Source organism: Pipistrellus hanaki (assembly GCF_964339955.1).
Source record: "Pipistrellus hanaki genome assembly, chromosome: 1".
NCBI classification, from domain to species: Eukaryota; Metazoa; Chordata; class Mammalia; order Chiroptera; family Vespertilionidae; genus Pipistrellus; species Pipistrellus hanaki.
In genome coordinates, this window is record NC_140503.1 from 19690443 (window position 1) to 19714610 (window position 24168).

General features: G+C 57.6%; 1 protein-coding gene across 1 annotated transcript; it reads right to left on the reverse strand.

The window, feature by feature from the left end:
* Positions 1 to 3012: 3012 nt before the first annotated feature.
* On the reverse strand, positions 3013 to 23133 carry VASH1 (vasohibin 1). Its single transcript, XM_084893003.1, has 7 exons — positions 21482 to 23133; positions 15409 to 15497; positions 14224 to 14280; positions 12724 to 12798; positions 9696 to 10077; positions 7814 to 7926; positions 3013 to 6990 (listed from the first exon to the last, which is right to left on the reverse strand). Exons 1-7 carry the CDS (start codon positions 21776 to 21778, stop codon positions 6918 to 6920), a joined length of 1086 nt encoding a protein of 361 aa, XP_084749129.1. The 5' UTR covers positions 21779 to 23133; the 3' UTR covers positions 3013 to 6917.
* Between the last annotated feature and the right edge of the window lie 1035 nt (positions 23134 to 24168).

The window sequence follows — 24168 nt, forward strand, 5'->3', positions numbered from 1 at the left end:
GAGTGTTTTCCTATGGCAGCTGCATGAGGCCTGGTGCTTGCAGCAGATGCCTCTCACTGAGCTGCTATTTTTGATAATCTCTTTTGTGTTCTGGAGCCAGAGCTGAGCTGTGGGCCATCTGTTGCGGGAAAGGTTTCTCTTCTTCCTGGGCCTCACTCTGCTGGTACTTTTGTCCTGCAGCCTCCTTAAGCCGCAAGTCCACCAAGCCCGCGTGGGCATGGGAAGCTCTGAAATGGGGGTGGTTTTCTGCCTTACCTGACCAGATTCCCAGCCCCCACACCTGTGAGTCAGCCTCTGAGGATCTGAGTCACTGAAAGCTGCCAGGGTGATTCTGTTGAACCACCTGGGTTGGGAGTCAGTGGAGAGAGCACCGCCTGGGAGTAGGAACACCACTTGTCATCTTGGCCTGGGGACTGTGGGTGAGTTAACACTTGCGTTTCGGTTCACACATCTTGGTGAAATGGAAATTAAAGCAATAATCTTTTCCACTTGGGAGGAATTTTCAGCTCTGAGATTGTATTGGGCATTGACAAGCAAGGGCTGCTGAAGATTCTGGAGTATTGTAGGGAGGTGCGGGTGGGTAGTCCTCCCCAGCCAGGCTGGACGATTGGCCCACGGGCTGGGATTGTTTGATACCTCCTAAGCTTTGAGGTGTATCCCCAGACCCCTTTCCTGGCCTAGAGGGTTCCCTACAGCACTTCATCAACCAGGACTCAGTGCCCACTCTGCACAGATCACAGCACTATGACGGGCAGTCCAGGTGTTCATGTATTACCTTTACACCCAAGGAAACAGAAACCCCAAAGAGGTAAATCGCGAGTCTCCTTTGCTTTATTTCTTGCCACCCCATGCTCCTCAGCACACAGCCTTTCCAGGAGCGAGAGAGGCTATCTTTCAGGGCAGATGCATTGTCAGGGTGGTGGTGGTGGGGGAGTGTGGGTAGGGAGGGAAACCACACACCAGGTTGCAACTGGTGTGCTTTTATTTTTAAACTCAGTTTTGTTTTTCTCTGCAGTTCTTGCCCTGGTATAGCTACTAATGGGTTGTTTTTTGATTGGTTACAGAATGCAGTGCGGGGCTTCTCTCCTCCAGGTGTATGAGGGACCCAGGGGCAGAGAGCTGACCTATAGCCCTGCACTTCTAGGCTCATCCTGTGCACCTCCTGTCTCTTTCCCTCCTGAGAACTGTGCAGAACAAAGCTGCTCCAGGCGAGGTCAGCCTGATGAGAGCTTGGGGTGCCGATCTTGCCTGGGTTGGGAGAAAGTAAACTTGGTGTTTTGAAGGGAACTGCCTCTGCCCCGACCCTAATCAGTTTCTATGCTCCTCAGGCCCGAGGCCTCACCCTGCTGTGGGGAGGAAGGTGCCTACACTTAAATTCTTGGAGGTGCTGTCTTCCCTACAACTAAGTTCTTTCTGGCTGCAGGTTCGAAAGGATACATTACCAGGTGGGCTGGCCTCAGAGAGCCGTCCTTCCCACTGACCTGAGGTGGCCCATCTCTACCACCTGCCAGGCTCAGCAGCACGTCCCCTCACCCTCTTGGCAAACACTAAGGATGGCCAAGCAGCCTGCAAGTAGGCCACTGTTTGGTCTGACTACCACTGTCTATCATCATCCCTGCCCCCGACACATTGGTCAAGATGTCAGGTCCTGGCAGATGGGGTGGCAGAGCTTCAGCCTCCTCACGTTCAGGGCTCTGAGAAGTGCTACCTCCATCCAAAGGCCCACCCCAAATCATGTGCCAAAAGTCGGCAGGCACCTGCTGGGAGCCTGACAGCAAGTAGCAGGGCAGCAGGCCAAGCGGAACCCCCGCAGGTTGGGTTCTGACCCTCCTGGAGCCACATTTACCTCTGCATCAGCTCTGAGCAGCCGAGCGTGTCCAGCACCAGCCTGCTAGACTCAAGATGCTCACCCCAGCCCTTACTCAGCTTTCATTTGCAAGAGAGCAGCCCCGGCCCACTGTGAGTCCATCTCGCTGGAGCCCACCCAGAGGCCCTTACTTAAAGGTATTTTAGCGGGATTGAATGTGTCAATGACAACATTGCCTTTGGGTAAAGGTGTTGGTCCTAGTTAGTCCCAAGTTCTGTTACCTTTATTGAAAGGTGCTTTTTGGTATTAACCTGGTTTATATGAGCCTGTATGTAACAAAGCTGCACCTATTTAATGGTGACATTTGTGGATTCCAATGGCCGGCCTCTCCTCTTCCCAGCTGCCATGCCTCAGCAGCACACACTGCAAGTAAGGAGCTTGCTGTGCTCAACTACGCTTCTAGTTAGGACTTCTCAGGATTTGCTGGGATAAGAAGTAGGAAGCATTCCACCTCTGATAAGTCTAGGTTTTACTCTCCAGCTGAATGAGAGCAGGAAGAGGGGAGGAAGGGTTAAAGGTGAAAAATGCTTCTGGGTCTGAGAGATTTCTGTGCAAGCTGCTTGCAACTGTTTGGGCTTATCTTAAAGCGTGGGGAGAGGCCCAGAGCCGGAGGGATGATGCAGCGGAATGGGTGACGGATGGACCCAGATGTGTTTTCCAAAGCTGTGGCTTCAACTACCATAGATTCTGTACTGGTAACTGATGAGAAGGACTTCAGGTCCCGTTGCTATGGTTTCCTGAAATAACCTCATCTTCCAGGAGGACATTCAGCCTTCCTCTGTTCTGGAGGGACTGACTGCTGGGGAAGAGGAGAGGAAGAGCAGGGCTCTGGACTGTAGGCTCCGGGGAGCAGACTCCAGCCCCCCTGCGGGGACCAGGCTGGCTGTGCGAAGGAGAAGGGGTGCACTTACAGCCAGCAGGAAAGGTCTCCCCAGTGAGGCTTTATAAGAGCTCTGTGGCTTCAGCAGGCTGAGGGGGACAGACTAGGAACCCTGAAGTTCCATCCTGACTGCAGGGCCTGTGGGGCTTCCTGTTGGCTGGTTTGGGGCTCCCCTCACCTCCGGTCAGGCTCTTCCCGGAGATGCCGAGGCTGACGGTGGCCCGGTGGGCTCCAGCCCCGGCTCCCAGAGGAAAGGAGACAAGGCTTGCAGGTCCTGGTTCCCAGCCAGCCATGCAGCCGGAGCTGGGGAGACTTTATTCATTTGGGCAGGGTGGGAAAGGAATGAGACAAAGTGTAAAAGTGGAAGGGGAGGCGCAATACTGATATGAGAAGAGGAAGGACAAAACTAGTACAGCACACAGCCCAACACAAACTCAAGGGAAAAGGTCGGCCGCTATCTCCAGGCCTGGGGCCACGCACACCCGGTTCCCCCTCTGGTCATATTTGAAGAAAAAGTGGAACTTGGGACAATGGAGCACCAAGGCGGGGTGAGAGGGTCAATACTGATGGGCCTGCAGCTAGCACCACAGCAGCCCTGCCTGGCCTGGGCAGCCCTCCCCGCTCCAATCCCACACTCCTCCCCACACTCCTCGGAGGACCTCCCAGTTGCACTGGGAACAAGGGAAGTGGGGATGTGAACACCATGGAGCTGGCTATGCAATCAATAGGCCAGCCCAGCTCTCCCTCCCTGCGCTCTGAGGCCAGAGGGTGGGCTGGGGATGCTCTGTGGCTAAGCCAGAAAACAGCCCAGACAAGAGGCCCAGGCGCGCACAGGCCTCTGGAGAGGCTGCTGACCAGAATCAGACCCATCCCAGAGCCAGGAAGTCGGGTCCCAGCTGGGAGGGGTGGGTGTGATGACACGGCTCCTCTGGCCCTAGGCTTCACCATTGTACCAGGGCTGGGGCTACCGCACTCCCCACTTAGCCAGGCCTGCGAAGGATGGGTTGGCCGGTGTGATGGGTGAGAGTGACTATGTGTTGAGGCCATGGGAGGGAGAGGACTGGCAGTTAGGGGGGTGGGCACCAAGCACAAGGAGCCAGGCTTGGGGAGCAATCACCCCCCCACCCCACCTGACCCACCTTCATCCAGAAGCTTTTTCTGACCTCACCTTGACCCCTCAGCCAGCAGCCCACACCCCAGGGGCAGAGGAGCCCACACTGAGAGCTGGCAGGCAGTCCTGAGTCGGGGGAGCCAGGCTGCTGGTCCTCACAGGAAGTGAGATGAGGTGATACTGAGGATGGTGACTAAGGCTTCAAAGTCCCTGCCTCTGCCTCCCCAGAAACTGCAGCCAGGCCAGCCCCAGGAAGCAGAGCCTGTGTAAACACGCCTGAAGGGGAGGAGGGGTTGCTACATATGAGAAAGAGGAGTTAAAAATAAATTAAAAAGCACCACTGCATCTACATTCCCAATATCCGTGGTGATCTCCCCAGGCCCTAGGTCTCAGCCAGGAGCGGGGTGCTGAGGATTATCAGCTAGAATTATAGCTTGTTCCCTCACAGACAGCAATTGGGGTGGGGCCTTCATTCTGCTTCCTTCTCTCCAGAGGACTCTGTGGTGGGACCTGTGGGTTGGAGCATTCTTCCTGGCTTCTGTTCTGGAAGCAGCTTCCCTGTTTCCCTGACCTAAGCTTCCAGCTCCCAGCTGCCTCTTGCGTGTCTCAAGCTCTGTGGTCCACTGGGGCAGGTGGGGCCACTTCCCTGCTGAGCGGCCTGCATGAGGCATTCACATCCAGACCGGAAATGGCCTCGTTTTCAGCCTCATGCCTCCCAAGTGAGCCATCCCTGTCTCAGGTGAATGTGGCAGCATGAGGACCACCACCCACTCCCTGAAAGCTGGACGGGATGGTGAGTCAGGGGTCACAGTGGCCTTCGCTTCCTCTGGCTGCGGTGTCGCCCAGAGGCAGGTTTAGTACCTCCCCAGGGACTGGCCAGCTGGCCTCCCTGCTGGGCCTGGCTCTGGGCTAATTGCTGCTGGTTTGAAGAGCTGCCAGTCCCGGTGCCACTCTTGATGCATACTCCCATTAGCAAAGAAAGCCTGTCTCCCTCTCCCTCCTCCTTTCTTTGCTTCCCGAGTCCCATCCATCTCCAGAGCAGCTGAGAACTGCACTCTCGCTACTCCACTCCACCCCGTCTGGTGACACAGCAGCCATGGAGTCTCCGGTGTGTCTGGTCTGCAGGGAGCATGAGGAACATGGGACACTGCCCGCTCCGGGAGCCTCCGCAGCGGGGCCCCTGCCCTGGCCCGGCCAGCCCTGGGAAGCCTAGGACTTTCACATTTCCCTCCTCAAAGCCCTGCTTCCCAGCACAAGCTCTCCACTTCAGAGATTACAAGGAGGCATTCTCTTTCATGTTGGTTTTTAAAATTTCCTGAACGGATTGCCAACATTTAAAAATCGGGATATTTCACATAAAAATTCAGAGTTCTGGCCTCTGAAAATCTCAGAAGATCTGGCAATGCAGGGCCTGCACTCTGAGAACAACTGAGCAGCAGTGGCTGCTTTAATGGGACCTCTGCCCTCTTTAGTTTGCCACCTTCCCCACCCAGCCCTGCGGTCCTCCTTTCCATCACCTGCCTGGCCCTGTGAGGTTATCTGAGTTTACAAATCTAGTTCTGACCCTCCCTTTTCCATGCTCCCAGCCCCTCTGCTGCCTCACGACAGCTGCCCCTGGCTGAATCAGAGCCTCTCAGTTAAAATTAACCTGAATGGTCCTTCCACCCAGCTACCCTTCCATAACCTGAGTCCTCTCAACCGCTTTCTGACAAGTACTAGTAGCCATCTAGTCATTGCCTAAGTCCCTCCGGCAGTAGGGAACTCACCGCTCCCCAGGGCAGCCTGACTCTAACTTCTCCCCCATATCCTTTCCTCACGTACACCCACCCCCATTCTCAGACTCTGCCCCTCCTCAGGGGCCACACTGCACCCTTGCCCTCCACCTCCTTGTTGCTTAAAACTCTGGAACATTCCCCCAACCCTACCAGCCTCTTTCTACTACCTCTCGCCTGCCCGCCAGTTCTCTCATGCCAGTGGAAGGGCTGTGCAAACTCCGGCTGTTCAAGTTCTTCCCTGACAACAGGCCTGATCATCGCTGGGACCCCCAAACCTAAATAGGCTGCTAGATGAGGGGAGATGGACCTGGGGCACAAGCATTCTGGCCAGGTCTCATTTCCCCACAAGGGCTGAGGTAATGGGAGGGGGGAGGAAAGGGGACAGACCCAGGCCTGCGTGTATGTCCCCAGCCACAGCTCCTGGGCCACCAGCTCTGTTCAGTCCCCACAGTCATGCTGAGCCCAGTGCAAATCTGAGCCCTTGGCTCTGCCCAGACCTCTGCAGTGAACCCAGCCTCAGCAAGAGGCAGATCTGGGCTGAGCAAGAGGGGATAGAGGCTCCGGAACTCTTCCCCCAGTGGTTCTCTCGTGTGCTCTCCCTCAGCTCCCCAGCAGGGGGCGTGCCAGTGGTCAGTGTCAGTCCTCAAAGCACCATCTATCTGTCTGCGGGCTGCAAGGTCAGGAAGGCTCTTCTGGGCCGTGGACTCTCGCCCTTGGGGAGATGTCACTGTGTGAACCTCCTGAGATGGGCACAGACCTCTCCCAGGATGTTTCCTACCCTGCTTCCTTTCCCTGTGTCGAGATGCCGCCAGGGCAGGTGGACGTGGAGAAACACCCCACCCTCTGCCGCTCTGCCACAGGCCTTGTGGGCTGGGAGATTTCCCGCCCGTGGGACAGACCCACATCCCAGAGTCGCCAGGGGCAGGGGAACCAGCAGAGCCAGCCACGCCCCCTCACTCAGCCGCATGGCAATTAGTTTCCCCCAAGCACAGGCCTGCCAGCCGTCGGCAGGTCCATCACATTTTTAGTTTTCCCCAAATACCGTAAACTGTAGTGTCAAGTTAAAAACCCCAAGTAAAACACTAACTGCCTCTCGGCCCAAAGTTGGGAGCTTGGCCCCGTCCGAGGGAGGGGCCGCAGCCTGGGTGGCTCAGCTGGAACACACTCTTCCTGCCGCCGCTCACCTGCCCCATCGCCAGCCCTGCCTGCCCCAGGTGCCAGGCTGGTTCTGGCAGGCGATCCTGGCCCCCCCGGTGTGGGCGAGGCCGGGTGCTGCCACCCACTTCACACCCGGATCTGGTACCCATTGAGGTCTGGCATGGCTTTGGGCTCAGAAGGCTTCTTCTCACCCGAAGGCCTGCAGGGAGGAGAGAGCGGAGGGAGGAGAAGGGTGAGTGGTCCATCAGGGAGGTGGGGGAGGAGGCTGCCCCCGGGACCTCCCCGCTCCATTCTTCGTGGTGCCCAAATGCAACAGCAGAGTCCACGTGGGGGTGTGCTTCTGGAATCCCGGCCGGTGCTGTCCGGAGTGTGGACCCTGCGATCCCTTATAGCTCCCACCCTTTGCCGGAGGCCAGCTAATCCGGCCACAGTTGGCTATAAAAGCTTCAGGTGTAAATCTCTGTGAGGGGACCCAGTTCTCCAGATGGAAGCGAAAGATGCTGGATATTGGAAGCCTGCTTGGTGCCCCTAAATCATACCAGACAGGTGGCTCCTGAATGACAAGGGTATTGAAAGCAAGAGCCAGACTGACAGGTAGGAGACAAATCAGAGGCGGTAGCCTGACGTTTTAATGGGATATTTCTGCCATCCAGATAGAGGCAAAAACCACAGACTCCCAGGGGCAAAAGTTCTGTCCAAAGCTGCTGCTACCTGATGTTCACACCTTTCTCAGCAATATCCTGGGAGAAGCCCTGTCTGGCAGGGCCCCTCCCACACACGCTGGCCTCAGACCTCTCGCCAGGGGCCAGGGTAACCAGAGGGCCAGGGAGTGCTGCTTTCTCTGGGGAAATGGAACTGCTGGGAGGTGTCAACACATAAACACACAAACCCTCCACCCCAAATAACCTCTCTTCAGTGGGGGCCAAAGAGAACAGTGGGAATGAGAAAAGTGGGGTGAACAAAAGTAGGACCCCGAAGATGAGAGGAAAGGAGAGAGCCTTCTTCCGGCCCCTGTCACTCACCGCCTCTCGCTGCGGCTGTTCCTGCGGTGGGGGCTGGACTGGCCCCGCTGTGGGGAGGACACGTCCTTCTTCCGGTCCTTGGTCGGGGAGGGAGGGCCGGTCCCTTTGCCGATCTTGGGGGAAGGAGGGGAGAGAAACAGAGACTCATTCCAGGGCCGCCCTCCAGGCTGTGGCCTGGCCTGCTCTATGGGAGCCACATGCCCCAAGGCTACACTGGGTAGACCAGGAAGATCAAGCCACCACTTTGCCCAGCCTCCCAGCTCTCCCAAACCTGTTCCGGGCACTAAAGCTGCCAGGGCAGGGGGTCCTCAATCCCAGTTACCCCTAAGATAGTGTGGATGTTGGGGGATGCCACTGAGCTTTCGTGATAAGAGACCTCCGAGAAAAGGGCCATTTCCCCATGCCAGGCAGCTGGGGAAGCGGCCCATGTCTGAGTTTTGGGCTGGGATCCTACCAGCCCCAAGGGTGACACTGGTTATCTCCAGCTCAGACTGGTAGCTATTCAGAAACAGTTGAGGAAAGCAAATGAATTATCCTTTATGCAGTACAATCAGCTTGATCTGAATTCTGAAAACATGGGGTACACAGTGGGGCTGCTGGAGAGAGGCAAACACTATGGGGACTCTTCAGCACTAAACAGACTGAAAATCACAGCATTAAAGATGAGGCAACCACTGGTTTCAACTCAGGTCCAAACTGTCCCCCTTGAAGGGGTAAAACACTCCAGCAGCAGGAGCCGGGGAGCTGGGCAGCCAGTGCTACAGAGGAAGGGCGGCTCAGGGCAGCGGAGAGCAGCCCGGAAAGCAGCAGGCTGGCTGCGGCTGCTTCTGCCCTGGGGAAGTGCTGTCACCCATAAGGTCATGGCCTCGGGCTGGCAGGGCGGGCTGTGGGGAGCATCAGTGGATGTGAAAGTACTGAGGTCATGGTTTTGGCACCAGGCTGCTGGGAGGGGCAGATCACAGCACAGCAGTGACTAAGCAATGGGGCGGGCCTGGTAGGCCCCAGGGGAGGCACCCTCAGTCCAGGGAGACTGAGGGAGAGGCCAAGATTCTGTCCACTTTCAAGCTCGGGGGCAAACTCCTCAGCAGCTCAGCCCCCCTGCTCAGGGGGCAGCAGCCCCTCCCACTCCTGCTCATTGGAGTGGGGGAGCAGAAGGAACTACTATCTCACTGTCTTCCCATGCTCTGACTTCCTTCTTTTTCTGACTTCCTCCTAGTCCTTTACTGGAGGGCGGGTGTGTGTGAGGGGGTCAAGAGTCAGGATGGCTCAGTGTTTGAGTGTCGACCTAGGAACCAGGAGGTCATGGTTCGATTCCCGGTCAGGGACATGCCCGGGTTGAGGGCTCAATCCCCAGTAGGAAGTATGCAGGAGGCAGCTGATCAATGATTCTCTCTCGTCATTGATGCTTTTCTCTCCCGCTTCATTCCTCTCTGAAGAAAAATATATGTTTTTTAAAAAAGAAAAAAGGAAAAGAGGTAGGATGCATGGGGTCACGTGATAGAGGCCACTTGTACCCAATCCACCAGTCCCTCCAGTCAGGCCCTGACTTCCCACCTGTGGATCTTTACTCAGAGATCTTTATCCTCCTCCTGGAGTGTCCCCCTCCCCTTCCCTCCCCACCAAGGCCTGCCCTCTCCCCAAACCCAGCTCGCTGGCTGCCTCCTTCTGGAGCCTTCCCTGGCCTGCCCGCCTGAGGGACTCTCACAACAGTGACCTCTGAGCACAGGTACTGTTCAAACTTCCCACCCACCAGCCCCTCCCCCTCCGCTGGGGTAGCCGTGGGGTGGGTGAGGGGTGATGGCATCCCTGTAGGAAGCAGCAGCCCCTTTATTTCCACCTGAGGTGGGGTGGGGGGTGGCGGGGGGAGAGGGCCCGCACTGACCTTGAGCCGCATGTCGCGGGCGTGCCGCTCCAGCTCCTTGCGGAAGTCCTCGCGGCCCAGCCTGTCCACGTCCAGGACCGAGTGCTTCCACTCGATCTGCTCCACGCTGTGCGGGTCGTGGGACACGCAATGGCCCAGCTTCACCTTCTTGAGCACGTGCCAGCAGCGGCCGTAGGCGGCCTCGTAGTCCAGCACGAGGTCGCTGAGCGTGCGGAAGGCGGGCGGCTTGTACATCAGGTCCTCGCGCCGGCTCATGCCCAGGGCCCCGTAGCGGCCCCCGAAGTTCACCCCCAGCACAATGTGGCGGAAGTAGTTCCCTGAGAAATAGCTCTTGAAGCTGATGGGGAAGCGTTCCAGGGTGGGCATGCTGTTGGTGAGGTAACTGGCAGTGTCAGCGCAGCTAAGGAGCCAGCCCGGGTGAGGCACGGGGCCAACACGTAAGGACTGGGGCTGCACGCCCCTCACCCCAGGGACAGCCTGAGTGAGGTCCCCTGCTCACACCCCTCCACCCCCACGTTCCTGACACCATGCCTTGCTCACCTCCATATCCTCTTGCCTCGCCTGGTGCCTGGCATACAGTAGGTGCTCACTAAACAGAATCTCTAAGGGGCAGGGCTCTCAGTGACTGGTGGCCGCTGCTACCATATCAAGCACCATTCACAGAATAACAGCTAAAAGTGAGTCCTTCACTCCAAACCGCAGGCTCTCCAAAGTCCTTGCAGCTTAAGGAGGCATGAGAGAGGCCTGCTGGCTGCACCCACTGCCCCGCTTCGCCCTCTCGCCTTCTTTCCATCAGTCTCACATACACTTCCCCTCTTCCCTGCCTTTCCTCCCAGATGCGTTCTCACGTGGCTTTTCTCTCTCATGCATCCATTTCCTCGCAGATGCAGACAACCCTGTTCTCTTCCACTCCCGCTGCTCCTCCCCATACTCTCTTACTGCCCATCACCCTGCAAATAAAACTACGCCTGTTCCCCCAGCCCTGGAGGCCATGCCGCCTGGCCCGGTGGCCACTCCAACCTCCTCCTCGCTCCCCTACTTGCTCAGCCTCCCCATCCACCTGGGTTTCCCACCAGAGGACCTTCTGCACTAGCTTTTGCCAGAGGGCTGCTCCCCCCACCCACCCCTCCTCCCCACCCTGGGCTGGCTCCTCCACATGCCTCAGGCCTGGCCATCATCACTGACCTCCCTTTCTAAAGCAGGCCTGCTCCACTCTTCCTTCTCCCCACAGCATGCTCACCACAGTCTGTCACTATTTTACCTGTTTACTAGCTTTTTTTTCTGGCTTATAAACTCCTGAGAACGGGGACCTTGTCTGTCATGCGCTTTGCTGTACCTCTGGGACTCAGCGCGGAGGTGGGCACGTAATAGTCTCTCAATCAAACTCTTCTTGAACGAGTGGGTAGAAGATGAGGGAGATAAAAACTCAGAGTAGATACTGTGTACAGACACTGTGCCACGTGTCCTGCATGTACCCACTCATTCAGTCGTCCTAGCAACCTGTGAGGCAGGCACGGCCACTGTCCCCCACTGCACAGAAGCTGATGAGACTCTGAGATGTGGAGGAACATGCTCGGGGTCACACAGTAAGTGGGTGAGAACTAGGATTCAGGACCCCGAAGCCAATGCCCGAAGTCATTACCATACTTCTGAGCGACTCCTTGCAAGTGACGGAGGACACAGAGCTGGGCACGGCACAGGCTCCGTGCAGAGGGTGAGGCACAGGGACAGACGCAGTCCCGTGGCAGCATGTGTGCAGCGTCTAAGGGAGTGGCTGTGGGGCCAGTATAGGGAGGCCCTCCGCCCAGATGGGGGCTGTCCTGTTTTCTTCCTGCCCAGGAGCCACCCAGCAAAGGCCTTGGAGATGGCGTGACCCTGCGTGGACCTGCTTCTATGTGTCGGTGGAGGGGAGGTGTCTCCCTCCTCCACTGTGGGTGGGAGCCCCACTTTGGTGTGTGACCCCCTGAAGGAGGAGCAATATGGGGTCAGGAAGGAGGCGCTGGTAGTGGCCGGAAGTTCTCAGGCTGACCTCACCCTCGTCCCTGCAAAGGACCCTTCAGACAGGCTCTGGGAGTGGGGACTGCCGGCCCAGAAGGTCCCGCGGTCTCTGTATGATCTAAGGCAGCTATGCTCTGGGGGAGGAGTGGCCCCCCTTGGCTGCGGTCCTGCTCGGAGAGGCTGTGCCCCTGCCCTCGGACCATCTTCTCCCCGACCTCTTCCAGCGAGTGGACTCTTATTGTGTTGGGCCCCTTCCCCTCATCCTCTCTGCACACGGAGCCAGGGGCCTGCTCCAGAGGGGCAGGCAGAATATCTAAAAGCCGATGGCACCATGGGAAAGGGGGCCTGTGACGGATACACAGAGATGAATCTAGATTGGCCCTGAACTGGTAAAACTGAGTGCTGGGCACACGGGGTTTATTATATTGATCTATGCTCATACCGGCTTAAATTTTCCTATAGTAAAAGAAAACAACAAAAAAGGGCAAGGCTCCCGCATGAACCAATCAGGTCAGAGAACTGACCCTGTGCACCTGCCTGACCCGCCTCTCCTCCCCGCAACTAGAGGCTTATCTGCCCACCTTGGGGCCAAGCTATAGTTCCATCTCTGCCCGTTGGGAGGAATGACTACTTGCTTTCCCTTTTAAAGGCAGGAAGTTCTGTTCCAAAGTTCCCACCCATCATCTTCACAAATCACCATGCCCTGGAAATGCCAACCTGTTGGCATTCACCCTGCTTTTCCCAGTCTGTTTGGTCCTTGGAAATGGCACAGTAGCCTTTGTGAGACAATGTGCCCTGATCCCGGGGTCAGAGAACAGGGTCACAGTATCCACGTGGCTCAAAAGAGAGCTTCCCGGTAAGCCTGAGGCATGGGGGATAGAGACCCACTCAAGCCCCTTCACTTTGGAGCCAATTCAAGTGCTGGGAGAGCGAGCTGTGAGCGCCCCTCCCCTCAGCCCCCACCCTCTTCCAGAGGAGAGAGCTGGGGCCCAGAGTGTGCCTGCCCCCTCCCAGGGCTGAGGAAGGATACATTCCCAGGATCACGGCTTCCAGGCATTTGATTGGCAGAGCCTCTTTGGTCATTTCCTTGGCCAGGTCCATCAGCCTGGGGGCAGGGAGGCAGAGCCATGAGGACAGAGCCTCTAGCCCTTCCCAGTGGGGGAGTGTTAGGAGCAGGGGCAGGCAGATGAGAAGTGCTAGAACAGAGACTCTTCTCCCATCCAAGCTGCCCCAGCTTAGGCCCAGCACCTCCCTTCCCTCCCCCAGGTCCATCCCGAGCCAGAGAGGGTAAAAGAAGAGACAGCCAACCAAAGATAAGGAAGGAGGTCCCTTCCCTTTCCTCCTTTCACTTCCTCCTCCCACCCAGGCTCCTGACCTCTGGGGGCGGGAGCATGAATGGGGAGCGCAGTCACAGACAGCCACTGGAGGGGGCAGGGGTGGGGGCCGGTGGGAAAGCGTGCCATGGATGCCGGGAACCTTGGCATTGATCCTGTCCCTTCTGGAGCACAGTGGACGCTCCTGACCCAACCCCGGTACCTCTAAAGAGCTTGTGATTGATTGCAACTGCCCCCACAAGACTGGCCAGCAGCCCGAGTCCTGGACGTGGCATCTCAGGCGGTTAGCTGGTGACTCCCCGGCCGGTCCTGAACTTGGAATTCAGGCCACTTTAAGACAGCCTGTTCCTGAGGCCTGGTTCCTTCTTCCGCCCCAATGCTGCCTCCAGGTCCAAGAATGCAGCCTGGCCGCTGGCTTTTTCGCCCAGGACGGAGCTGGACTCCTCCACCCACGAGGCTAGGCCTGTCACTCCGCAGCCCCAGGACAAGAGCAAAGCTTTTAGGGTGCAAGAGGCTGCCTTCCACCAGGGGGTCATTAAGGAATGTAGCTAATGGCCCACTTAAAGCATTCTTCGCTGGAAAGTGGACTTGGACAGGCTATGGGTGGAAGGAGATGTAAAATCCACATTAATTTTTAAAACACAGGGCTTTAAGCCCATGGACAGCTCTGGGGTGAGGTCCCAGGCCCAGTGAGGAGGTGGCACTCAGTCCTCTCTCTCCTCTGTCCCGGGGCTTCCTCAGGGCCAAGCCAACCAGGGCTCTGGTGGGTTAGGAGTGAGAGACACGGGGTCTTGTACTAAACGACCAGAGGAGTCCCATGAGGCGAATGGGGTGACCACAGGTTCCCTGTGATGGGGGGAGCTCTCTCCTGCTAGACTCCCCTCATTAAAAAGAAACCAATAAGGCTTCTACCTGGGACCACCCTGTCATTCCCAAGGCAATCAGGGGGGCTGCCCATCACCCCAGCTCAGCACGGGAGCCCAGTGGTCATCTCGGCCCCAGTTCCTCTTCGTGGCATTCTGGGGCCCCTGAGGTGTGCGGTGAAGGAGATGGGGCGCAGGGGGCCATGCCTCTGTGGCCTGCTCCCTGGGAGAGGCTCTGCCTGCCCCACAAGCTTCCACCCCAAGGCCCCGAGGCGCTCCAACCCGCCAAGGAGCACCGTCCGCCTGGCGGAGGGACAGCGCGCCCACACTTACCCAGTGAGGGGTCTGCTCTTCTTGATTTCAAAGAACTGGGTCCCTGTGTGATTGTACCTGCAGGGCTGGTTAAGGGCTTCCCGCGTGGTTTGGCAGAGGCATGTCCCACCTCCCCACCCATCCATCAGACCCTGGGCCCAGCATGCCCAGGGGTGCAGGCTGGGTCAGGACCCCATGAAGTGTTTCTTGAGAGGAACCTGGGGGGGAGGAGGGACGCTGAGCTTCTGGAGGAGCACATGCTCCGCACGGCTCCCCCCCCCCCCCCCCCCCCCCCCGTCCTCTCTATCCTCTGTGGTTTCCACCTTGCTCTCCCCCAGCCTCTCCTCTCAGGAAGGGGGCCGTGGAGCAGGCAGCCAGGCCAGCTGGGGCTGGGAAAGTGGCTGGGCTCAGACAGCGGGAAGCAGCAGGAACCACAGGAAGAGGCTGGTGTGTGTTTGGGAGGTGTGGGGGAGGAAGGCGGGGAGGGGTCCAGCATGGCTAAATTGCTAGGTGCTGCTCCTGGGCCATCCTCCCGTTTCAAGGCCGAAATGTCCCCACTGACAAAGGGGGAGCTGGATCTGATTCTCAGTAACCAGCCTGGCTTTCTCCTGCTCAGGGCCCGGTCCTCCCATTTCTGCCTTCCCTGCAGCCGGAGGGGCTGGGGGAGAGACCCGGGACATACAGGGCAGAGAGCAAGAGGGGCCCAGAGCAGGAAACCCGTGGGGTCTGGGCTCATGGGGGTCCAGCTCTGCATGGCTGGGCATCGGGCCCCCTGCGAGGGAAGCAGCAGGCACAGAACGGGGAGAGCATGCCAAGATGTGGTGCCACCTCCCGGAGCATAAAATCCTTTTCCGCTTCTACCTGTCCCCCCACCCCGACCCCCACTGCCTTTAAACTACTAGTGTTTAAAGTCCCTCTCCCTCCTGCTGGGCTGAGGAGGTCTGGGCTAGTGGACCTAGACGGGGCCACGGCCAGCAGGCAGCACAGGGAACATTTGCCCCATCACACGGAGAAGGAAGCGGGTGGCGAGAGTGGATCTGGCACTCGTCACAGCCCTGGGACTTGCCCACCTCCAGGGGCGCGAGGTGCCCTGTGAGCTGTGGCTGGGCCGTGGCCGGTGCTGCTCTGCAGATACCTCTCCAGCCCAGTCTGAAAACAAGCCCCGCTGGCCGCTGGCCCAGCAGCCGGCCCGGCCTGGGAGGATACTGCAGCTCCCTGATGTAGCGCTGCACGGCTTCCAGGCGCTCAGGGACCGGCGTGGAGGGCGGGAACGCAGGCACAGTCGGTATGGGAATCTGGGGACAGAGAAAGAACCCTGGTCACAGAGGAAGGCTCCCCAAAGCTTCCGGCCCCCAGAAACCCAGATTCCACTCCCCTGCCCAGAAGCCTCCCCGCTTCCCTCCTACCCTAAGCCTCTCTCCTTGGCAACCCTTTATGGAGGCTCCGGCCAGACCTCCCCCAGGACCATCCCTCTCCCTCCCGGCGCTTCATAGCATTCCTAATCTGGAGCTTCGGTTGCTGTTCCCGTTTTGTTTTCCTTAATAATTTAAGAAAAACACAGGTTGACGCACCGACTGTTTTGAATCTTAAACAGTCATCGACTCTACGGCTTAAGGAGAACGTCAGTTTTGCGGTTAAGTTCATCGGGATGTGGGGCTGGCTCTGGTTCAAGTGCGGGATCAAAGCCGGTTTACCTGGTGTCCCATCCTGGCAGGGCTGGCCCTGGGCTGGGGGAGCACTCCAGCGATGGAGGAACGCCCCCAACCCCCGGCAGAAGGTGCTCCCCACCCGTCATGGCACATTGACCAGGCCTCTAGTTCCTGCCGGGCTGGACTGCGGTGGTGGCAGGCAGAGGGACACGTTGCGACAGGTCTTGCTGTGGCTCTACTGGCCACGGTCTAACCACTTTGGAGGGGTTTTGTGGAGGCACAGGAGCCCTGGCTTCCCTTCAAAACCCCCCTTCCTGCTGCCACCACACCCGGAAGCAGCCCGGTGACCAGGTCACCAGGTAGTCCTCCCACCAGGAGGGGCTTTCCAGTGCTCAGCGCAGAAGGGGAGAGACGGGGCATCAGCAGGAGCCTCCTGATGGCTGGACGTGGGCTGCGAGGAGCTAGGTCAGAGCTGCAGACCCCTGAGGCCGTCCCCTCAACAACCAGGCGGCCTCCAGGGCAAGGGCCACCGCGCGGGTGTGGGTCCTCGGAGCCCAAATCCTGGCAGTTTGGCTACAACAAGTCAGCGAGGGAGGAGGCAGAGGAGCACCGGCTGGTTCTCTGGGGCCACAGGACAGGCTTCTTTGGGCAGAAGAACCAGATCTCTAGGAGTAAGTCCCACTCCTCTGGGCTCCCCCTTGGCTACTGCCAGCTGTGGGGTGGCCTGAGGGTTCCCCACCCTCATGTCCCAGGTCCCCGCCAAGCTTCTCTTCAGAGAGCCAGTGGCTGGGGCTGTTGAGAGCCAGTCTGGCGGACAGGGGTGTGTGAAGGGGAGGGGTAAAGCAGGGCTGGGTGGGGGAGGCTCTCCCTGGAGTAAGGTGCTGAGCCTACAGGGCACAGCCTTTTGTTTCTGACAAAGGAAATGACACACAATGGTCACTGCACCCCTGGTGGCCAGGGTCCCAGGACAGCCTGTGGTAGACACCTGCTCACTCCAAAGGGCCTGGATGCAGGAGGTGACAGCCCTGCATGAACTTCCTCTCCCAGCTCGCTGGGCCCCTCCTCCCAGGCTGGGCAGCCCCCAGGCTGACTCCTCTGTCAGGAAGAGGCTATTTCCCCTTTCACATCACACAGCTGCCTGAACCTGGCCCCCACTCACAGTGGCCAGGGCGGTGGGGGGGGTCCCTCTTCCTGCCTGATCACCCTGTGCCAACGTCCCCTGGGTCAGGATACGGGGTGGGGGTGGGAAAGGAATCACTTCTCACTTTACTATACCGCATAGCACCTCGCCTCCTCAGGAGGAAGGTCCCTGAGAGGCCACCTGCATGTCTCCGGTGAGGGCACCCCGTGATTTCCAGAAGCCATGGCTGCAGACTGTAAGTGCACCCCCCCTGAGACACTCCAACCAGGGAGGGAGCTGCAGCCCAAAGATCCTGTGCCCAAGCTCACCCAGCCCTGGGCTAGGAGCAGCGGCACCCAGGAAATCATCCCGGGCCGCCCAGACAGAGCACCCGGGCACTGGCCGCTCGGGGAGAAGGAAATGACTCTGAAGAGCAAAGGGCCTGGACTCCCAGCAGGGCCTCGGAGGCCACATCACTGAGGCTCAGCGGGAAGACACTGCGGCCAGCTCCGGGACTCAGGCTGATGCATGCAACCACTGCAGCCAGCACCACACCTTTCTTCTGGATAGTCACACAGCATGCACTCACCCGCTCAGAAACAAATGGGCAAGTTTCTGTACGTCCCATCGACCAGGCCCACTTTAGGACTGGTAGCTGGATCTGCCCTGACACCTTTCCCTCCTCCCGAATCAGAAGCCATGAAATGCTTCTCACTGTTGAGCGTTGGGGTGCCTTGGGGGTGAGCGAGTTTGGCTTCCCAGACAACTCCTTCTCCACTACCAAGGCCAAGGGGTGGCCTTGCTGCAGGAACCCCTAAATCCTGAGCTCATTCCATTGGACTCGTTCAAGTCCATTTCAGTCCAGCACAACAGGGAGGCTCGGGGAGGGAGGACAGCTGAGGGTATGGGCAAGAAGCAGGAGAAGCCTAGAGGTTGCAGATGGTTCCCGAACCGGACTATCGCTGTCTAATCCCAGCCCTGCCATTCACTGTCTGGCATCAAGCTCCCTAATGAGTCTGTGCCTCAGACACCTCGTTTGTAAAAGGGGCACCATAATAGAACCATAGTACCTAACTGGGATCCTCATGTCAAAGCCTCAAAACAGGCTCAGGCACACGGCAAAGCTCAGTTCCTGCTGTCACTGTCACTCCCGTGTGTGCCAACCACTGGTCAGCACACGCTGGCTCGAAGTCCAAACCTGTATTTCGCAGGAGCCCTGGTGCCAGAGCTGCAGTCAGGCCTTCAGCAGCTGGCTCTGGGCTGCATGGCCACTGAGCTTTTAGAGGTGGTGGCAGCCTAGAACATCAAGGTGAGATTCTTATGAGAGAGCACAAACTGTCCCTGGTTCTGGGATCCTTTTAGAAACAGCAGCCTTTTAACATACGGGTACCATCCTTTTAAAGGACGTTTCTCTACAGCGCCTGTAGGGTGGCTGCACCCTTCATCCTAGCTCCATTTGCTGGGTATGCATGATGTGTTCACTCGTTTCACATGCTTTTACTTCACCAGTTCTTCCCGACATCCTCGAAAAAGGATATTGCTATTATCCCCATTTTATAGCTGAGAAAATGGAGGCACAAGAGGAGCTTGCAGACAAAAGGCATTGTGGGAGAGCCAGGATTTTAACATGGTGCTGCCTCTGAGAGCAGAGCTCTCTCTCTTTGTCACACTACACGGCAGGGATGGCAGGAATCCCAGACTCAACAACCTGCAGGGACCACACGGGTAACAAATGGGGAAGGCAGGCTGGGAGTGAGTGGTGGGGACCGTGGCCAATGGGGGGAGGGGGGACCACACCTCAGCTCCAGCTGCCACTGCCATGTGTGACTGCCGATTCTCTGTGCCCAGATCTTCCTCTGAAAAGATGCCCCAAATCTGGATCTTCCTGTGAAATCTCCCAATTTTAAATTTTAGCCCAAGGGTCTTCTAAAACATTGTGCTGTCCCAACAAAACACCTCTTGGGCCCACCGTGGTGTGACCTCTGCAGAGAATGCCAGCTCCAAGGACGTGGCCAGTCAGGAGGGGCCAGTCCAGTGGTCAGTCCACTCTGCTGGCACAGTGGGATCCAACCACGGATGCCTCCCAGACTCTGGGGCTGCTTTCTCCTCTGGGCCAAAGCCAACGAGGAACCCCACACAGATTGGGTGGGTTTTCTCTCTGCAACACTTTTTTCCCTGTGGTTTGAGGAGGGGAAGTTTTGGATTTTCCCAATCTTCTCACAAAATTCCTGTGACACTACCATACTCCTATTGGCCAGGACACAGACTCCCCTACCAACAACCGCTTCAGTCCTTCACTGGTACCTTTCCTATACATGACGGTTGAGGATGACATTATAGACCAGTCCCTAATGAACTCATTGATATTTTTTTCTTCTTTTTTTAGTCTCTAGTACCATTCACATTCTTCTATAACATGGCTTAGACATAAACAATGGCTGGAGAGCTGTCTGCTACACACCAACTTGTTCATGTGGCAGAAGTGTGTGGCTCTGGCTTCATGAGCTCATATGTTCTGCGTGATAAAGGACGTGGAAATGAACACCCAATAGCCAGTGTTGGTTTGAGGCTTTCGTTTGGCAGATGTTTTAGTGCAGCCTCTCACTTAATCTTCACCACCATCAACCCCAGGTGACAGTTGAGAAAACTGTGGCTCAGGTAGGCTCAAGGGACCTGTTTAAGGTCAGGTAGATAAGTGAGCAACCTGGACCCAAGGGTCATATCCTCTGACTCAATACTTTCTCTTCTAGGAATTTATCTCCAGGAGATAACCAGAGATGGACCCCCAAGTTTGCCATAGTGTTCATTTTAAGAATACATTACAGGACAAACTGTCTACCCATAGTGGATTAGCTAAATAAATGCTAAGTTAGTAAGAGTGCAACTGTGTAGCCCTTCAAAATCAATCCACATTTTATTTACTCAGGAAACATCAGGCAGTTGCTCAAATTCCAACCTCTGAATTCCCTTTTCCCAGAAGGCAACTTCTCATGGCTCTACCGTAACGTGGTGAAAACAAAACAGGACTCTTGTCTCTGCCTAATCTACTTGAACTGCCACTCTGCCCAGCCCCTTCCTTCTCACCTGAGCCATCAGGGCTAACTTCTGGGTTCTGACCTCTGTCCCAAGAGCTTTTATTTGGGGAGTTCAAGCCTCTGCTTCTTTAGTTAACTTGACCATAGATGTTAGAGAGAAAAACCAGGCATGTGTTCCCACTGTACAGCACACAAAGTCTCCAGCAACCCCTTTCACTGAGCAAATACATGTAAATGCCTGTTCTGTGCTCAGCACACAGGAAACCTTGGGAAAACAAAGAGGAATGCAACACAGCCTCAGCCTTTGTGGGTGACACCACTGAAGACAGCCGTCATGGAGGACTTCTAGCTGTGCACAGAAAATTTATTTAATTTACTCCTCTCCATGGGCCCTTAAAAAAATAAATTTTATATATATATATATATATATATATATATATATATATATATATATTATTGCTTTCAGAGAGGAAGGGAGAGGGAGAGATAGAAACATCAATAATGAGAGAATCATTGATTTTGGCTGCCTCTTGCTCAGCCCTCACTGGGGATTAAGAGCCAGCAACTGGGCATGTGCCCTGACTGGGAATTGAACTGTGACCTCCTGGTTCATAGGTCAACACTCAACCACTGAGCCACTCCAGCTGGTTCTTTTTATATAAAAAGTTTTTTGTTTTTGTTTTTTTAATTATTGCTTTGTATAGAGAGAAGGAGGAGAGGGAGAGAAAAACATTGATGTGAGAGTGGAACATCTATTGGATGCCTCCTGCATGACCCCCACCAGGGATCAAGCCCACAACCCCAGTATATGCCCTGACTTGGAATCGAACTGGCAACTTATTGGTGCATGGGACAACACCCAACCAAGCCACAGCAGCCAGGGCACAACTTACTGTCCCCATCTTGTGTCCAGCACAGTAGATGGCCTGGAACCTGAGGGCCCAGTTCTACCACTTACTGCCTATGGGACCCTGAGTTCCGACTTGAGTTTTCATATTTCCCATCTGGAAAATGGGCCTCAATCTGCATTTACTTCACAAGACCGTTGGGGAATTCAGTGACATAACACATGAGAACATTTTTTCAATATGTGAAGCCCCGTATCCTCCTTAGTCATTCATTCTCTCTCTGCCCACAGTTCTCTGGTTTAGCAAATAAGACATCAATCCACATTAGTGTACCTGTCAATCTGCTGCCCTGCCCATAAAGCACGGGCATTTTTAAAAAGACAGAGGAGGGCCTCCAGGAAATGGGGCTGTGGGCCTCACAGAGCCCCCTCAGCTGCAGCTGGGAGAAAGTTCTGGAAGGCACAACCTGCCTGCATTTTTAATCTTACCATGACAGCCCCCTACTCCACCAAGCAAAGTGTGGCTTTGCTCTCTCAACCTCAAGGTCACGAAAACCCAGATCCCCTACCCTGCCTCCAACACACACACACACACACACACACACACACACACACGTACACCCCTCACCTTGGGCAGGTCCATGGCCCCACGGATCCGCTGGGCCACCTTTTCTCCATCGGGATGGATCTTGGCCACGTGCTTCCACATCCTTTCCCAGGTGGCCTCGTCCACAGGCAGTCCACCCCGGTTGACATAGAAGGGGACGCCTCCATCTCGCAGGTCCTCTTCCCCTTCCTCCTCTGGCTCATCCTCTCTCTGGGCTGATGCCCCTTCGCTGGTCTCCAACCGCCTGGCCCCAGGGGAGGCAGCGGGGGCAGCGGTGGGGGCAGCACCGCCCCCTATCACCTTCTTCCCTCCTGGCATCCCCAAATCCTTGACAGGGGCCCAGGGGCCGGAAGGAAGGAGGTTTCAGAAGGCAGGGAAAAACTGGTGGCTACAGGCAGCCTCCCACATACCAGCTGCAGAGATAACACATGGCCAAACAGCACAGGCGCCTTTAAGAAACCAGGGCGTGGCTCCCGTACAATAAAATACTACTCAATAAGAAAATAATCAGTGCCTCAGCGTGCAGTGGGGGACAGGAGGGGTTAGTGATCCGGGGTCATCCTAAAAGGCCTTGAACTCTCTGGAAAAAAAAAAAAAACAACCCACAAAAAACGGGATAAAGAGGGACCACCCCAACTTGGCAGCCTTCAGAAAGCACCCCAATGTGACAGCGAGAACAATGACTGGCAGCCGTCTGGGCTTTCAGAGAGAACAGTCCGGAGGGGGGGGCGGGGGGACCGGACGGACTGAGGCCCGGCAGCTCAGACCTGCGGCCGCGGAGAGGGTCGAGGCACGGATGCCCAGGCCGGCTGGGCCCCCCGGGTTCTGGTTGTGGACAGAACAAAGTCCTCGGCAAAACACCGCACGCTCACACCTGCGCGCACTCCTGGGCTGCGGGTACCGAGGCGACTTCAGGCCGCATCAGCTCTGAGCCCGGACCCCCAAAACCCCGTCCGGGGCCGGGAAGGGGGGCGAGGGGGCGCGATTTCTTCACCGGGACCCGTCCGGGAGCCGAGACTCGCAGCCGGCGGGGTGCGGGGAGGGGGCCCGCGCCGACGCGCACATCCCACGCCCGCAGCCAGCTCCCCGCACAGAGCGGGCTTTGTCTCCGCCCTGTCCCCTCGCTCCCCGGACGCGGCAGCGGAGCCCCCAGAAGGGGGAAGGGCGAGGCGGGGCGGATCCGCAGCCGGGCACGTCTCAGCGGGCGGAAAGCGGGCACCGGGCGCGGCGAGGCGCCAGCCCGGCCATCGCGGGGCGCGGATCCCTCCCCGGGGTGCGGGGGTCAGCGGCGGTGCCCCGTGCGGCGCGCAGGGGCCAGGCTGGAGTCACCGCGCTGCAGGCTCCGGCTGCCGGGTCGCCACCCCCGACTGGCTGCAGCATGGGCGGCGGCGCGGCCAGGGCGGGCCGGGGATGATGCTTCGGGGTGGTTCGCCCGCTCGGGCTCCTGCGGCCCCGGCTGAGGAGGTGGAGACAGGATCCGCGGGGCGGGGGAGCCAGTCTCCGGCCGGCGAGCGGAGCTGATGCGAGTGGTAAAGCCTGGGCGAGCGCGAGCTGCGCTGGTCCCCGGAGAGCAGCCCGCAGAGCGCGGGGCGCATGCACAGGCGGAGCCGGGCCGCTGTGGTTCCCGCCGCCCCAGGGCCCGGCTGTCGTCCGCCTCATCCCCTCTCGCCACCCTCCTCCCCCCTCCCCGCCCTCCCACCGCCCACCCAGCTGGGCTCCGGCCCGTGCAGCGCATGCGCTCTGTCCCCCCCTTAAAGGGACAGCGCGTCCCGCGGGTCCGGTGACTCCCGCTCCGAGTTGCCTCTAGGACGCGGGTGAGCGTTGGCTCCCCTGGCACCTCTCTCTCCCGGCTGGTGCGGAGCTGCGGAGGAAGTTTACAATAAGCCAAACGGTGCAGACCCCCAGGCGATTCCGGGCTCGGAAGGTCCGCGGTCGGGAATGTAGGGAAGCACCTCGCGAGGGACCCTGATTCCTGGGGTAGAAGCCAGGGCATGGCCTGGAAGACCGCGGTTCTAGACCGGACTCAACGTCTGTTTTCCTGCGGGACATCTAACAGGTCACGTCCCTCTGGGGGCCTCAGTTGACATAGAAGGGACCCAAGGTCATCACGCTGGGTGAGCGTGAAGCCCCAAGGGCGCGCGCGTTCCTAAAAGGTGGATGGATAGCTGGGGGATAGGGTCACTCTCTGGAAGCGAAAGGGTTAAAATCTCAGTTCCACCCCAAAACCTGCCCCCTCGGGAACGTGGTGCCCAGGGTTCTCTTCTAGCCCACCTCCCTGGACAGGGCTCTGGGTACCCCCCCCCCTCCCGCCCCGCAGGAAGCAAGCTGCGCCCTCCAGTCCTGGGACTGCAACCCATGGGAAGGTTTGGGGATGGTCAGCCGGCCCAGAAGAAGGTGTAGTGGCGCCCATGTGTTGATTGAGCTCAGGAATGCAGAGGCCCAATGCCCCCACCCCTCCTCACAGATGTAACTCGGAAAAGGCACGGGAACTTCACTAAGTTGAAGCAGCCAGACTGCTTTAAAACTCCTCCTCACTCTCCCACCACATTTAAGTGTGTATAACAGGATCATGGGGTCAATGTGGACCCCTGGGCGCCTGCAGGCAGACTCGGCTTCCTGGGTCTGAGGTGGTGGCATTTCTCACCATCCCCTTCTCTGATAAACACAAGTTTCCACACCTGGGCTGGGACAGACAAGGCCTTGGAGAA